The sequence below is a fragment of the Giraffa tippelskirchi genome, chromosome 10 (genome assembly GCF_054371585.1).
Source record: "Giraffa tippelskirchi isolate mGirTip1 chromosome 10, T2T-mGirTip1v1.2.pri, whole genome shotgun sequence".
Lineage (NCBI taxonomy): Eukaryota > Metazoa > Chordata > Mammalia > Artiodactyla > Giraffidae > Giraffa > Giraffa tippelskirchi.
In genome coordinates this window covers 156,557,079-156,571,079 of record NC_137284.1, presented here as the reverse complement: position 1 = coordinate 156,571,079, position 14,001 = coordinate 156,557,079, and the positions used below count along the sequence as shown (strand labels likewise).

General features: G+C 53.6%; 1 protein-coding gene and 1 non-coding gene across 13 annotated transcripts in view; both read left to right on the top strand.

Moving 5' to 3' along the window:
- Window positions 1–10,209: 10,209 nt before the first annotated feature.
- PRKAG2 (protein kinase AMP-activated non-catalytic subunit gamma 2) overlaps window positions 10,210–14,001 on the top strand; it is a 299,855-nt gene continuing 296,063 nt past the window's right edge. For all 12 annotated transcript variants that reach the window (XR_014066504.1, XM_081533505.1, XM_081533504.1 and 9 more), the window contains exon 1: window positions 10,210–10,443. Coding sequence is in view for 8 of the 12 variants with exons in the window: in XM_081533505.1 (XP_081389631.1) it covers window positions 10,330–10,443 (114 nt within the window). In the remaining 4 variants the exon portion in view is untranslated. The remainder of the gene's footprint in view (window positions 10,444–14,001) is intronic.
- Window positions 13,573–13,645, top strand: TRNAC-GCA (transfer RNA cysteine (anticodon GCA)). Its single transcript has one exon. It is a non-coding gene; the product is annotated as a tRNA-Cys (tRNA).

Sequence of the window (14,001 nt, the reverse complement as noted above, 5' to 3'; positions counted from 1 at the left end):
CCGAAGATCCAGGGCGTGCCCTTCCTGGAACCACAGAGGAGGCGGGAGAGGGAACCTCTAAAAGCAGAGGCAGTGACCCCCCCCCCCCCGCCAAAACACACCCCCATGGAAAACAGCAAGTCTCCAGACAGGCTGCAACATCAAAGTGAAGGAGTGGTTAAAAGACATAACGCTCTAGAGGCATCGGTTCTCAAACTTGTAAAGATAAACCAGAGATTTTGGAACCATGGTTCTGTGCTATGGAGACGTAGGCGCTCCTTGAAGCTCGGCTGCAAAAAGCTGCTCTACCAGCCTCCCAACCACAAGGGTCACAGACAACGTGTCGGCCTCAGGGTGCGAGTGCCTTGGCAGTGAGCCCCGCCTGCCCCCAACCCTGTACTATGTGCTGGGACCCTGGGTGCCCAGAGAAGCTGGTGCACCCACCTCCATCAGATGCTGGGAAGCCCTGAGCCATGGGTGAACGTGCTACAACCGCAGGAAAAATGTTCTCTCAGGCTGGTCAAAGAACAATGAGCACTGTAATTATGCTTTATTTTTTGACCTAGAGGGTAAAGGGCCACAGTGAGTGGGGAGAGGAAAAACAAGCCAGGCCTTTGGCACCAAGATGCTGCCAGGAGTGTGTGTTGCAATGATCTAACAGGAGCTGACGCAAGCCCTCGCTCGGCACAGAGTTTTACTCGGAAAACCGCTCTCTCCCATCCTCTCCCAAGACCTCATGCAACTCTCGGGAGTTACATTTAGGAACATTCTTACAAAATGCCGCTCTGACCCATAGGCACAAGGAGGGCTGTGAAAACCCGTGTCCTTGGGAGTCTCCCTGCCGTCCGTCCAGAGCCCTTGGACCAAGCCTCATGTGGGCTCTGTCTGGGCACCAAAGGGGCACTTATTGATTATGGAATAAAGTGTTAAGGGACGGGGACAGGGGTAGAGGCTGACAAGGTGGAGCATGGGTTTGCCTCTGGGTGTGGCTGGGCCCTCATAGGAGGAACACGTCTAAGAGCCGGCTGATAACCATGGATCTGCAGTGGGGTTCAGAGGTCAGCAGGTCTGAACACACCTGGAAATCCAGGCTCCAATCTGGTGCTCTGTTCTCCAAATGTGACCAAGCCTAAAAAACTGCAAATACAGTTGTTCTAGAATCTTGTTGAAAAGCTGTAACTGGCACTCTCTTTTTTTAAGTGTACCTTCCAGCATCTTTTCTTTGGCTACCATGCAGCATGTGGGATCTTAGTTCGCCATTTAGGGATCAAACCTGTGCCCCCGGCAGTGGGAGCTCGGAGTCTTAACCACGGGACCACCAGGGAAGTCCCTGAAACTGGCATTCTGGAGGCCAGGTCTGGGCACCAGCTGTAAGTCACATAAAGGGATGGTACAAATGATGCTGGGAAGCATCCCCCTGTACAAGTTCACGTTCAGATTTGAACCTGCAATATACGACCTTTGGAGCCAGTCTAATTCTTCAAGTAATTTCATCTGCTTGGGAAATTATTACAATTGATTTGCATCATTTAATCATGTCCGAAATAGATGGGTGAGTTAGAGGACAGGAAGTCAGTCGTGAGCCACAGTCAGATAATAGTGGTAAACTGATGCTTTTGACCTGTGGTGCTGGAGGAGAAGCCTCTAGAGAGTCTCTTGGACAGCAGGGAGATCTAACCAGTCCATTCTAAAGGAAATCAATCCTGAACATTCATTGGAAGGATTGATGCTGAAGATGAAGCTCAAATACTTGGAGTGAAGAGTCAACTCATCAGAAAAGATCCTGATGCTGGGAAAGATTGAGGGCAAGAGAAGAAGGGAGCGACAGAGGATGAGATGGTTATACAACATCACCGACGCAATGGATGTGAGCTTGAGCAAATTCCGGGAGGTAGTGAAGGATGGGGAGCCTGGCATGCTGCAGTCCACGGGGTCGTAAAAGAGTCGGACAGGACTTAGCAACTGAATGACAGCAACAAACATTTCTCAGGATTAATCTGTATGCTTATGGCATGTTCAAAGCTCAGTACTAAGTTGAGAACCAATGCACACAGATCTTTAGTCAACTTCTTTGGCCCAGGGAACCCAAACCCACTACCCTGATGGGAGGTAATGCCAGATCACTGGGACAAAAGTCACACAGAAAACTGTAAAGCAGCCATTGGCAGGACTCAAGATTTCATTCCCAACTAATGCTGTTTACGTGTCGATTACCTACAGTCAAGGAGAGGAGCATAATTGCTGGGGTTACCTATCCTTTCATCCAGCAAACAAACCCTTCCCCCTGCACAGCACTGCATGGGCGCACAGGCCCTGCTTGTTTATCTGCCTGTGTGCAGGCACAGAGCTGGTCAAGACAGCAGGCAACTCTCCAGAGAAAAGACAGGAACAACAAGTCTGCCCTTGGGAGAATATTGCCACCGAGTCTACTTTTACCTTAATCCACCGTACTTCTTGGATTCCAGGATCAGGACAGCCTTGTGGTCAGAACATTGCTTTTCAATATTGCGTTACGGGTGAGGAGCAATCTGGAACACAGATAAAGGAGTGGCTTGCCTGGGTCCCCCCTGGAAAATCAAAAGGGACCCGGGAAAGGGCTGTCAGGAGAGGTGCCGTCCCAAGACTCCCCCTTCCACGGGTCCTGAGCGCCTGCCTCCTCTCCTCCCCACTGATGGAGAGTCACGGCTCCATCTGCACCAGGGAGCGCAATCTGTCACGAGGTCATCCAATCAGTGGCCAAGTTTGAAAGGGAAATAAAAACTGGAATGTGACTCTCAAGAAGTCTGGTTTTCATGACTAGATAACACCCACGCCCCTCTTGGAATCCCATCAGTGATCAGAGCATTTACAGAGTCCTGATTCCAAATCTTAGGGTTTCACTTTCTCTAGAGTTGCTTTTGCCCAGAATTGAGTCACTGGTGTCCTGGGCTACATAGACCATCATTCTCCCTCCAACTCTATGTCACACAGTTAAGATGCTCAATCACTGGTCCAAGGTCACCCTGAAGGAGGTTCCTCAGTAGTACTCAGCCTTGCACAAAGCTTTTAAAAAGGAGGGGTCACATTTTTTAATGTCTTTCCAGAGGACACAGCAAATTAAGGCCAATGGACAGAAGGTAAATGGACAGCTAAGCTAGTCAGTTTCCTGAGAGCTGGTCTCAGTTTCCCTCAGCTGTAAAATGCTGAGGAGAGTTTTCTTGGGGGATTTTAACAGAAATTAGGTAAAATAATTAATATGAACTACCTAACACAATGTCTGCTATGTAATAGGTAATCAAAAAGTCCATTCCTTTTTTCCTCCTGACAGTGGAATGTACCACCACTGAATACAGAAATCCGTCAAACACAGAAGTCCATCTGTCTACACATCCTTGATCACCAATATCCCCTTCACTATTACATTCCAAGTTTACAGGGCAGTCTGTTTTTTTTTTTAATTTACGTATTTCGCTGCACCAAATACATAAATATTTGGTGTATTTGGGTCTTAGTTGCAGCATGCGAACTCTTCTCTGGGGAGTGTGGGATCTAGTTCCCTGACCAGGGATGGAAGCCAGCCACCCCCCCCGCCCCCGGCATTGGGAGCGTGGAGTCTTAGCCACTGAACCCCCAGGGAAGTCCCTACAGGGCAAACTTGAAATCCATGAGTACACCACTGATGCTAAGACTTTCTAAGCTGTCAATGCTCTACTAAGATGACTCATCGTTTCCAGAGTCATTTTCATTTACATGGGATATTAATAGACCAAATGGAAAAAAAAAAAAAAAGCAGGGGGTGAGAGGGTGGGTAGGGAATAGTTAATCTAGAAAACTAGGCTAAGTGAAATTAAACATCCTGTAAACTCTTTATCCAGGATTTGTTTTGTGTTGACTTGTACTCTGCGTATTTCACTTCTCAACTAGATTGTCGGTGTCCTCAGGACAGCATTTAAGTGATCCCTGAATGAAATGCTGCCCTGGCTGGGGAAGAGATGGCACCATCACGGCAGCCAGTGTGATGACCTGGGGGTACATCAAAGGTTCAGGGTATGTTAGTCTGGGGAGTCAGTGGTGGTACAGCAGTTATACCAACATGTGTGTTAAAACAGGGTTAATAACATCCTCTCCCATACATAAAACACCCTAGCAATGGCACCTAGTATTAACCAGAGAACCCAGTGAAGTTGCTCCGTCATGTCCGACTCTTTGCAACCCCACGGACTGTAGCCTATCAGGCTCCTCCATCCATGGAATTTTCCAGGCAAGAGTACTGGAGTGGGTTGCCATTTCCTTCTCCAGGGGATCTTCCCGACCCAAGGATCGAACCCCGGTCTCCCGCATTACAGGCAGACGCCTTACCGTCTGAGCCACCAGGGAAGCCCCTAGTATTGACAGGTGCCATGTATCTGAAACTCTCACTGTGAGCAGCCCAGACAAGTGATGCCCCACATGGACACAAGTTCAAAACAGCAGCTTCCGCTGAGAAGCTCTGTCTTAAACCATCTGTGGGGAAGGACCAGCGGCCTTCTGTTTGCTTGTCTGTTTTAAAATTTCAATTCATCACGCAACTCTTCTGAAAAGTTCAGTTAAAAAGGGGACTTCCGCCGACACAGAGAACAGACTTGTGGACACAGCGGGGGGAGAGGGAGGAATGGACTGAAAGGGTAGCACTGAGACATGCATTACCGTATTTAAAACAGATAGCCGGTGGGGACCTACTGTGTGAGGCAGGGAGCTCAAACCTGGGGCTCTGTGACAACCTAGGAGGGGGATGGGGTGGGAGGTGGGAGGGAGGTTCAAGAAGGAGGGGACATGTGTGTACCTGTGGCTGATTCATGTCGATGTATGGCAGAAACTAACAACACTGTAAAGCAATTATTCTCCAATGAAAAAAATATATATTTAAAGAAGGGATTCCTAGAGCAATAAAATTAACCAAGACCTAGAAAATACAATTGGGACAAAATACACGGCCCCATTAAAGAGGACTTAGAAACCTTCCACGGGCAATCCCACTCCTCTTCCCTGCGAAACGATGTGCCCTGCTCACAGCCACACCACTCGTCGGTGGCAGGGCTGGGGAGGACTCAACTCTTTCTCTTGGGACATGGAAGCTGGTCCCCTGACAGCCCATGGCCCTGGCTAACCTCTACTTCTCACCCTTCCGTCAATCAAAAGGACAGGACCGCACGAGGATGAGGCAAATGAGGCTATTGCCCTGGGTGTGAAATTTAAGGAGGTGCCCCCGAATCAGTCATGAAGATAATATTTCAACGTAGTAATTTTTTTTTATAGGCAAGGCTATGCTGTGATAACCAATAATTACCAAAATCTCAGTGACTCCATGAACTGTAGCCTACAAGGCTCCTCTGTCCATGGAATTCTCCAGGGAAGAATACTGGAGTGGGTAGTCATTCCCTTTTCTAGGGGATCCTCCCAACCCAGGGATCGAACCTGGGTCTCCTGCATTACAGGCAGATTCTTTACTGTGTAAACCACCAGGGAAGCCTACAAAATCTCAGTGGCTTAATCCAATTGACTCAAGTCCAATGTAAGTTGAGTTGCTCTCCTCCATCTTACTGGGTGCCACGCGGAACACATGGCCTCCCAGATCATGGCGAGAGGGAAAAGGGAAATGGGGGAGACATACTAACTCTTCACTGCTTGACCCAGTGGTAACACTACTAATTCTACGTACATTTCCTTGGCCAGAATTAATTACATATTCCTACCCTAACTGCTAGCACATTAGAAAATGTAGATAATCACATCTATTATGTAGATAATCATAGATATTTGGTGACCACTAAGAGTCTCTCCTTGATTTGGGGGGAAAATTATATCTATGAACTTCATGTTATACCTCCCCCCAAGTCAGAATTTTACATAAAGACAGGATCGTTAACAGCAATACTGGAACCTACGGCAAAAGGTAAAATCAGTAATACTGCCTTTACATAAAATGTTTCTCTTTGGTTCAGCATACATTTGATTGCATTAATTCTGCAAAGGGAGTCATAGGTCAGGGTGTTCAGAAACAGTTGATGTCAGGGTCATTACAGAGAGGCTGTGGTTTGGGCATGCCACATTTAGCTACTGGCTAAAACAACTGTGTAGTCAGGTGAAGGAGAGAAGGGGTTCCAGGAGGCATCCCAACACAAATCAGTCGCTGTGCTCCCTCCATTCTATGTATGATTGATAGAATTTATGATTGATTATACATCTTCACTGATTGGAAGACGTATGATCAATTTATTAATTGCTTTTCAGAAGGAAAAAAAGAAGACAGGTAAGGGATTTTCCTGGTCATCCAGTGATTAAGACTCCACCTTGCAATGCGGGGTACTTGGGTTTGATCCCTGGCTGGGGAACTAAGACCCAACATGCTCTGCAGCAACTACTGAGGCCGGCGTCTCAAGCAGAGAAGCCCACAGGCCACAGTGAAAAAAGATCCTGCCTGCCGAAACTAAGACCTGATATAGCCCCAGATAAATAAACACATGTTTTAAAAATGACTGGTAAGCTTCTTCTGACACCATCTATAAGAAACACCCAGGGACATTCCTGGTGGCACAGTGGATAAGAACCCACTTGCCAATGCAGGGGACAAGGGTTCCAACCCTGGTCCAGGAAGATCTCACGTGCCGTGGAGCAACTAAGCAGGAGAGCCACAACTATTGAGCCTACACGCCCAAAGGTGATGCTCTGCAACAAGAGACGCCATCACAATGAGAAGCCCCTCATACCACAGAGAAGAGTAGCCCCTCCCTCCAAACCTGCTGCAACTACGGAAGTGAGAGTTGGACCATAAAAAAACTGAGTGCCGAAGAATTGATGCTTTTGAACTGTGCTACTGGAAAAGACTCTTGAGAGTCCCTTGGACTGCAAGGAGATCCAACCAGTCCATCCTAAAGGAAATCAGTCCTGAATATTCATTGCAAGGACTGATGCTGAAGCTGAAACTCCAATACTTTAGCCACCTGATAGGAAGAACTGACTCACTGGAAAAGACCTTGATGCTGGGAAAGATTGAAGGCAGGAGAAGGGGACGACAGAGGATGAGATGGTTGGATGGCATCACCAGCTCCATGAACATGAGTTTGAGCACGCTCGGGGAGTTGGTGAGGGGCAGGGAAGCCTGGCATGCTGCAGTCCATGGAGTCGCAAAGAGTCAGATACAACTGAGCGACTGAACTGAACAGAAAGCCCAGGCAAAGCAACCAAGACCCAGTGCAGCCAAAAATAAAGCAAATAAAAAATTAGAACAAAAAAACCCACCCAGGTTGAAAAAAAAATTAACATGTGGAACAACAACAACAACAAAAAAGGTGGGGGACTCTTAAACTGTAGGTAATACAGTAAAATGTTTTAAGATTCCCAGGCAGTAAAGTATATACACTCCAACCAAACTCAGAGAGCAAATGGATTTTATTAATGAGTGATGGGGAGAGCCCAAGGACTGTAGCCCACCAGGCTCCTCTGTCCATGGGATTCTTCAGGCAAGAAGACTGGAGTGGGTTGCCAGGTCCTCCTCCAGGGGGTCTTCCCCACCCAAGGATTGAACCTGCAGCTCCTGCATTGCAGGTGGATGTTTTTACTGCTGATCCACCCAGGAATCCCAAAATGCTGGGGCATATTTACTCAAATCAACAGACAAAAGTACCTATTCTAACAGTCCAGGGGCAGCCCATTAACCATGACAGGCCTTAGGCAAAATAGTGTGAGAAATAACACAGAGGCGTCCTCATTCTGAATGGATCCCAGGAGGGCCCTTCCCAAGGCTCCCAGACTTCCCTCCTGCCCCTCCTTCTCTCCTTCCAAAACCAGTTCTCAGCAAACGGAGTCATTCGCTTGCCTTGGCCGATTATTATTGTGACAGGGATTAAATTATTAAACTGAAGAGATGGAATTTAAATGACAACTGGAGAGTCACTCTGTGTGGGTCCAGGTGGGCTTGATATCACATCAGGTAGGCTGAAGGCCCACCCTTGTCTCTTTCTAATCAGTGTTTCCAGCGTTCAGTGGAATAAGACAGTCGTCGCCCTGAGTCTCCAAAAATCCTCCCCTCTCCCAGCCAGCCAGTGAGAAAAAGGTCAAAGGAGAAACTCCACACCTGATGGCCAAGTGGCTTTGGAACCCAGCTGCGGGTCCCTCCAGTGCACTGTAACCTTCTGTCCAGAAAGCTCCCCAGGTAGCGCTAGTGGTAAAGAGCCCGCTTCCCAGTACCGGAGACACTAAAGACAGAGTTCGATCCCTGGGTGGGGAAGATCCCCTGCAGAAGGGAAAGGCAACCCACTCCAGTATTCTTGATTGGAGTGTCCCATGGACAGAGGAGCCTGGGAGGCTACAGTCCATGGGGTCACAAGGAGCTGGACACGACTGAAACCACTTAGCAGCGGCAGCAGTCCAGAAAGCACCGCTCTGGGACGGGAGGGTCTTCAGCACCCCCGGTCCACTCTGGACTGGAGAGCCGGGAGGGGAAGGAACCCTCCAGAAACCCTGAACAGGTTCAGAACGTCTGAACCAGGCACCACCCTGACTGTGGGGGATTTCACACAAGCGGAGGAACTCGGACTGGAGAGGGAAGCAGGAAACATAGGCTGGACAACGGTGTCCTGTGGCTGGGTGGGCGGCACCACCTGGGGGGCGTCCCTGAAGCGGGTTCACCTTCCTTCCCGGGGGAGACCTCTGCGACCCTCCGCACCTGGACAGGAGGGAAGGCCACCTCCTCACAGCCCCCAGGGCGTCCGCAAGGCGACCTGCGTCCTCATACCACTGATGACCGGGAGCAGGAGAGCTGACGTCAGCGTTCAGGGCGCTCGAGTGACTTTGGGGGGCCACCCTGTCCTCAGAGCCGCGAGCAGGAGGGCAGGCGACTCTCTACCGAGGACTCGCCCCACTTCCAGCCGGGGTGGGGGAAGGGTCCGGGTTGCGCCTTGGCTAGGGTGGGGTGGGGGCCACCCCCAGAGAACGCCCGGCCGGCCCGGGGCTACGCGCGGGGCTGAGACCGCGGCAGCACGTGGGGGCCTCGCCCCAGATTTCCAGCCCTAGCCCCCACCATTTCCTCCGGCCGGTGGACTCCGCGCCCGACCCTTACCGCGGGTCCCTTGGTGAACCTGAAAGAGCCGGGCGGGGTGGGGTACGGGGCGGGGTGGTGGTGGCGGTGAAAACCCGCGCTCTGCCCGCGACCCCGACCGGCCCCGGGTCGCACCTGCCCGGTGCGATCTCAGCGCGCACGCCGGCGGGCAGGGCCCCGGGGCCGCGTTTTCCAGACGCACGTGCGGGTCAGCGCGCATCCCACCGAAACCACGCGCTTCCGCCGCCGCCTGGTCTGCGGGGCACGGGGCGCGTGTGCGTGTTTCAGAGTGTGTGTGTGTGTGGGGGGGGTCAGACATTTATGACCGACACTGGTGGGGGGGGTCCTCCCGGGCTCTGACACCCCTCTCGGAGCGGGTCCTGCGCCGCCGCGGCCTCAGGGGACCGCAGCCCCCCAGGCGACAGCGCGCGGCGGCGAGGGGAGCGCGCGGCACGCCGTGCACTTCCTGTTCGAGGCGCGCCGCCGTCCACCGCCCCGCGCCGCCCGCCTGCGTCCGGGCCCGGCCCGGCCCTTTGCGGAGCCCCAGGCCCCGGCGCCCCGGAGTGGCGGCGGCGGGGGGACGGAGCGGGCGCCGGGGCCTCCGCTCCCCGCGGGGCTCCCGCGCGCCCTCCGGCCGCCAGCAGCCGCGCTCGCCGCCGCGCCTCGGTCCAATTGCGCAGAGTCTCCGCGTTTGCACCTCCTCTTCCCCTCCTCCACCTCCTCCTCCCTCCCTCGCCCAGAAAGGAGGACGGACCTCGCTCCAGGCTGCGGGCTGGTTTATTCTGCGGCCGAGGCGCACGTTAATATACACAGCGTCTCACTCTCGCCAGACCTTCCGCTCAGGCGCAGGCAATAGGAGGGCTGCTTCTCCAAGTGTTGAACTGCACCTGCCTGTCCGATTACCTCTGGGAATCGGGGAGTGGCGGGGAGCCGGGAGGGTGGGAAATGTTGCCTCGCCTTGCCAAAGGAAGAAAACTTTGTCACCCGGCGGGAGCCCGCTGCCACGCGTAGCCCGGCCGGAGCCCCGAACCAGGACGGCCTCGGGCTTCGGTTCTGCCTCGGACGAGCCCGTAGGAGGAAGCGGACACGTGAATCCGGCGCTCCCGCCAACCGCCACCCCCGGCGGGCCCGAGGTCCCTGCCCCACCTCCCTCCCCACGGAAGTCCCCACGCGGTGTCTTCAGGCGGGAGGGGGCAGTAAACAGCGCCCGCGGCCGACGGCAGGGGCCGGGCACGGGGAAGGAGAGGACCGAATTCCAGGAGCGGGTCACCCGGAATTAACTTCGGCTTAAAGTTATGGGAAGCGCGGCCATGGACACCAAGAAGAAGAAAGATGTTTGCAGCCCCGGCGGGAGTGGCGGCAAGAAAAACAGCAGCCAGAAGCGGCGTTCGTTGCGGGTGCACATTCCGGTGAGTCCGGCCCCGCTGGGGCCCCCGCTCGCCGCCCCAGCGGCGCTCCGAGCCGGCGCGGAAGCGGTTAACGCTGGCCGCCCGGCCGCCGTGCGCGCCCCTCCTGCGGCTCGGGGACGGCTGACGGCGCGGGGCCGACTGCGCCGCCGGGCCCGGGCTCCGTCTCCCGCCCCGCCCGCGTGCCGCCGGGGCCGGGCGACCCACTGTCTGCGGCGGAGCGGGCTGGGCGTAGCCCGGGATCCCGCCTGGTGCGGGTGCGGGGGGCGGTGCGAAGGTTGTTTTTGTTGAAGGAGGACCGTGTGGACTGCGCTCCGGGGAGGTGGAGCCGCGCGCCGCGGCTGGGGACGGACGGGAGGGGCGGTGGGTGGGGACAGCGGGGGATAGGGGCGGTGGCTGTGTAGCTGCGCCCTCAAACGGACCCCCCCCCGCCCCGCTCCCCAGCACCCCGCTCCTCAGCTTCCCTCGGTGTCTCTGGCCCCGGGGCGGGAGGCTCCTCTGCAGCCGGCCCCTGGGCCTGACCCTGGGAGCACATTTCAGGCATTTGGGGGCTCCGGACCCCCTAAGGCGTGCAGGGCCCTCGCGAACTTCAGCCCTGGCCACCTCGGCCGCCGAGCCGGACTTTGGCGACATCGGAATTAACTTCGACAAAGTCTGCAGCTTGACTTTGTCCAGCTGGAGGGCGTGGCGGGCTGGGGTCGTGCGCCCACCCTGCGGTTTGCCTGCCGGTGGCCCCCCCGCAGCCTTCCCTAGCCACTCCGTGGGTGGGTGGCTGGTGGGGGGGTGTTGGTCTGATGCTGAACGCTGCAGCCCTTACCTGCACCCGAAGGAAGCCCCCAGCTGGGTCACACCCCCAGCCGTCACTAACCGAATGCACGTGTCCAAACACACACACAAGAGAACTCCGGGGAGAATGTAATTTTGATGATGGGTGACCGGTCTTGGGTACAGAGTGCCGGTGGTCTCAGCCCCCAGGGCTGCCTCCAACCTCACTTTGTTAAAGACACCTCTTGGAAGCTAATCCTTCCTGACAGCCGCTGGGGGCTGAGGTGGGGTGGGGGGCTGGCCAAGCATTTTCTGCTGTGAACTCTCTTAGGCACTTAACTCTGGTGTTTGTTGACTGCGCTTCCTTCCCAGTCCTGTGTGCAAACACTGGCCAGGAAGGTCAGGTACTCGGGGAGCCCCAGACATCTGATGGGTACTTCAGGGAGCAGCCCCAAGTTGGGGCAGGTGGCCAGCCCTCCCTGGCAAGGGAGAGCTCAGGGAGCAGGTGATTGGGCCCGAGTTTGCAGTGTGACCACCCGCCAGGGTAGTAATCCAAGCTTGCAGGAATAAGCCTGCCCTTGAATAAATAAACATCCTATTTGAAAATGAGATATTCCTGTTTACATTCCTAACGTGAGATATTTTGAGCCATATTTGTAAATGAAAAGTTAGATACCAGTAGGCGAAGCGTCCCTCTGGTAGTCTTCACTTGACTGAGCCATTTAACCACTCAGCTTCTTCTGTTTGTCAAACAGATAATAACTCTGCTTTGCCCCCCTTTCAAGTCTGTTGATATAAAATAACTCGTGGGAAAGCGCGTACCAGTGCAAACTGTTATATGAATGTATGGCTATTACACTTACATCAGAGCATCTCGTTTAAAAGAGAGAGAAAAGAAAATGACACCCTCTAGTGCCCAGGCCATATCCTATTCAGGGTGGTAGATGAGGCTGGTCTCAAATGGGAACACATGTGTGGGGCACGCTCCGGAGAGGTGGAGGGCAAAACCCAGAACCTGGAAAAGGACTGAGTGGCCAAGGTGTGATGGCGGAAAAGCCACGATATAGTTGGAATCCTCTCACCAGCCCTCCTGCTGCTGGTGATGACTTTGGCTGCTTTAGACATCGTTCTTGGCCCGATGCAGCCCTTACAGAAAGTACCATTCACTCAGTTATTCCACAACACGTGTGCTGCGCTGCCTGATGGTGAGATCCAGGAGGAAAGGAGAGGGCCTCTGTCTCTCCTCTCACAGGGCCTGCATTTACTGTGTTTGGGGGCAGGGGGGAACCAAGAGAGTGTTGTCACTAACCAACTAGTAATTACCTGTGGATCCCTGTGCTGGGCTGGGTGAGAGTTACACACCAGCTGGCAAAATGTGGCATTCAGACAGATGTTTGCAGATGACCCGAGGGTACAGGTTGACCGGTGCAGGCTGTACCTGCTTTCAGAGGGGAGGGAGGGGAGAGATGGCAAGGCATTGACACGTTCAGAGAGACACCACACCCAGAGGTGGTCGGCAGGACAGAGACACGTCAGGGGCATGGTGGGATCACTCCTGCCAGGAAGCCAGCTTGAGCCCCCTCTGGAGTCGGGGAGTGTGGGGCTGTTTCCAGATCCAGCGAAGGGCCCCTTTTCATGGACGAATGGGTTTGAGAAATCAGGGTAATCAGAAATACATCAAGGGCAGATCAAGGAGAGCCTTGCATCGGGCTTACATGATTTAGCAAGTAGAAATACTAAATGCCCAGTTAAATTCGAATTTTAAACACTGAACAACTTCTTAGTATACAAATGTGCCATACACCATTTGGGATAAACTTATACTCAAAGAAAAACCGTCCGTTGTTACCCGGAAACCCACTTTAACTGGCCTCACCTCATGTCTCTGGGAGTCCTTCCTGGGAGTTAGGCCCAGGAATGAGGATGCTCCCCCTGGAGCCCTTGGGAAGCTGCAGTAGATGCGATGGGTGTGCTTCCTTTTGTGCCCAGAGCCCACCTGGGGTCCCCTGCTGCCTTGCTGGACAGCTCCGCTCCACACCACAGCTGCTCACTGTGTCTCTCTGCTCCTCAAGGAGGCCTCTTTAATAGTGGCAGCTCGCCCAGCCTGAATACAGGCTGGAGTGGGAATGCCGTGGTTGGGATTATGCCCTATAGGTGGGGGGAAAGGGTCTACTGTGGGGTCTGTGGAGGCCTCTGAGGGTCCCAGGACCCAGCCCTGGTTGCCCAGAGTGGTGGACCAATGAGTCATTCATGCGCCCTTTCTGTCTGGCTTGGCTTCCCTGCCTCAGGTCCCCCACTCCCTAGGATAAACTACTGAATCCAAGTTGTTGTCTCCCTGTTTTGAGGGGGAATTTCAAGTCAGAGGCTTCCCTGGTGGCTCAGATGGTAAAGCATCTGCCTGCAATGCAGGAGACCCAGGTTCAATCCCTGGGTCAGGAAGATCTCCTGGAGAAGGAAATGGTAACCCATGCCAGTACTCTTGCCTGGAAAATTCCACGGACAGAGGAGCCTGGCTGGCTACAGTCCATGGGGTCGCAAACAGTCAGACACGACTGAGCGATTTCACTTTCACTTTAAAGTAAGAAGCAATTAAAAGTAATGACAACAACACTTCGCAGAGTAGAGTTGTGGAGGCTGGGCTGGTATCAAGGGAAGCGATCAAATGCTTGGGTAAAAAACCCAGAGATCAACATTTGAGGGCTTGAACTGTAGTAATGATAAGAGAAAGCAGACGGAGGCAAGATGGAAGATGGTCAGCCTTGGTGTCTAACGGATGGCAAGGGAGATAGGGATTGA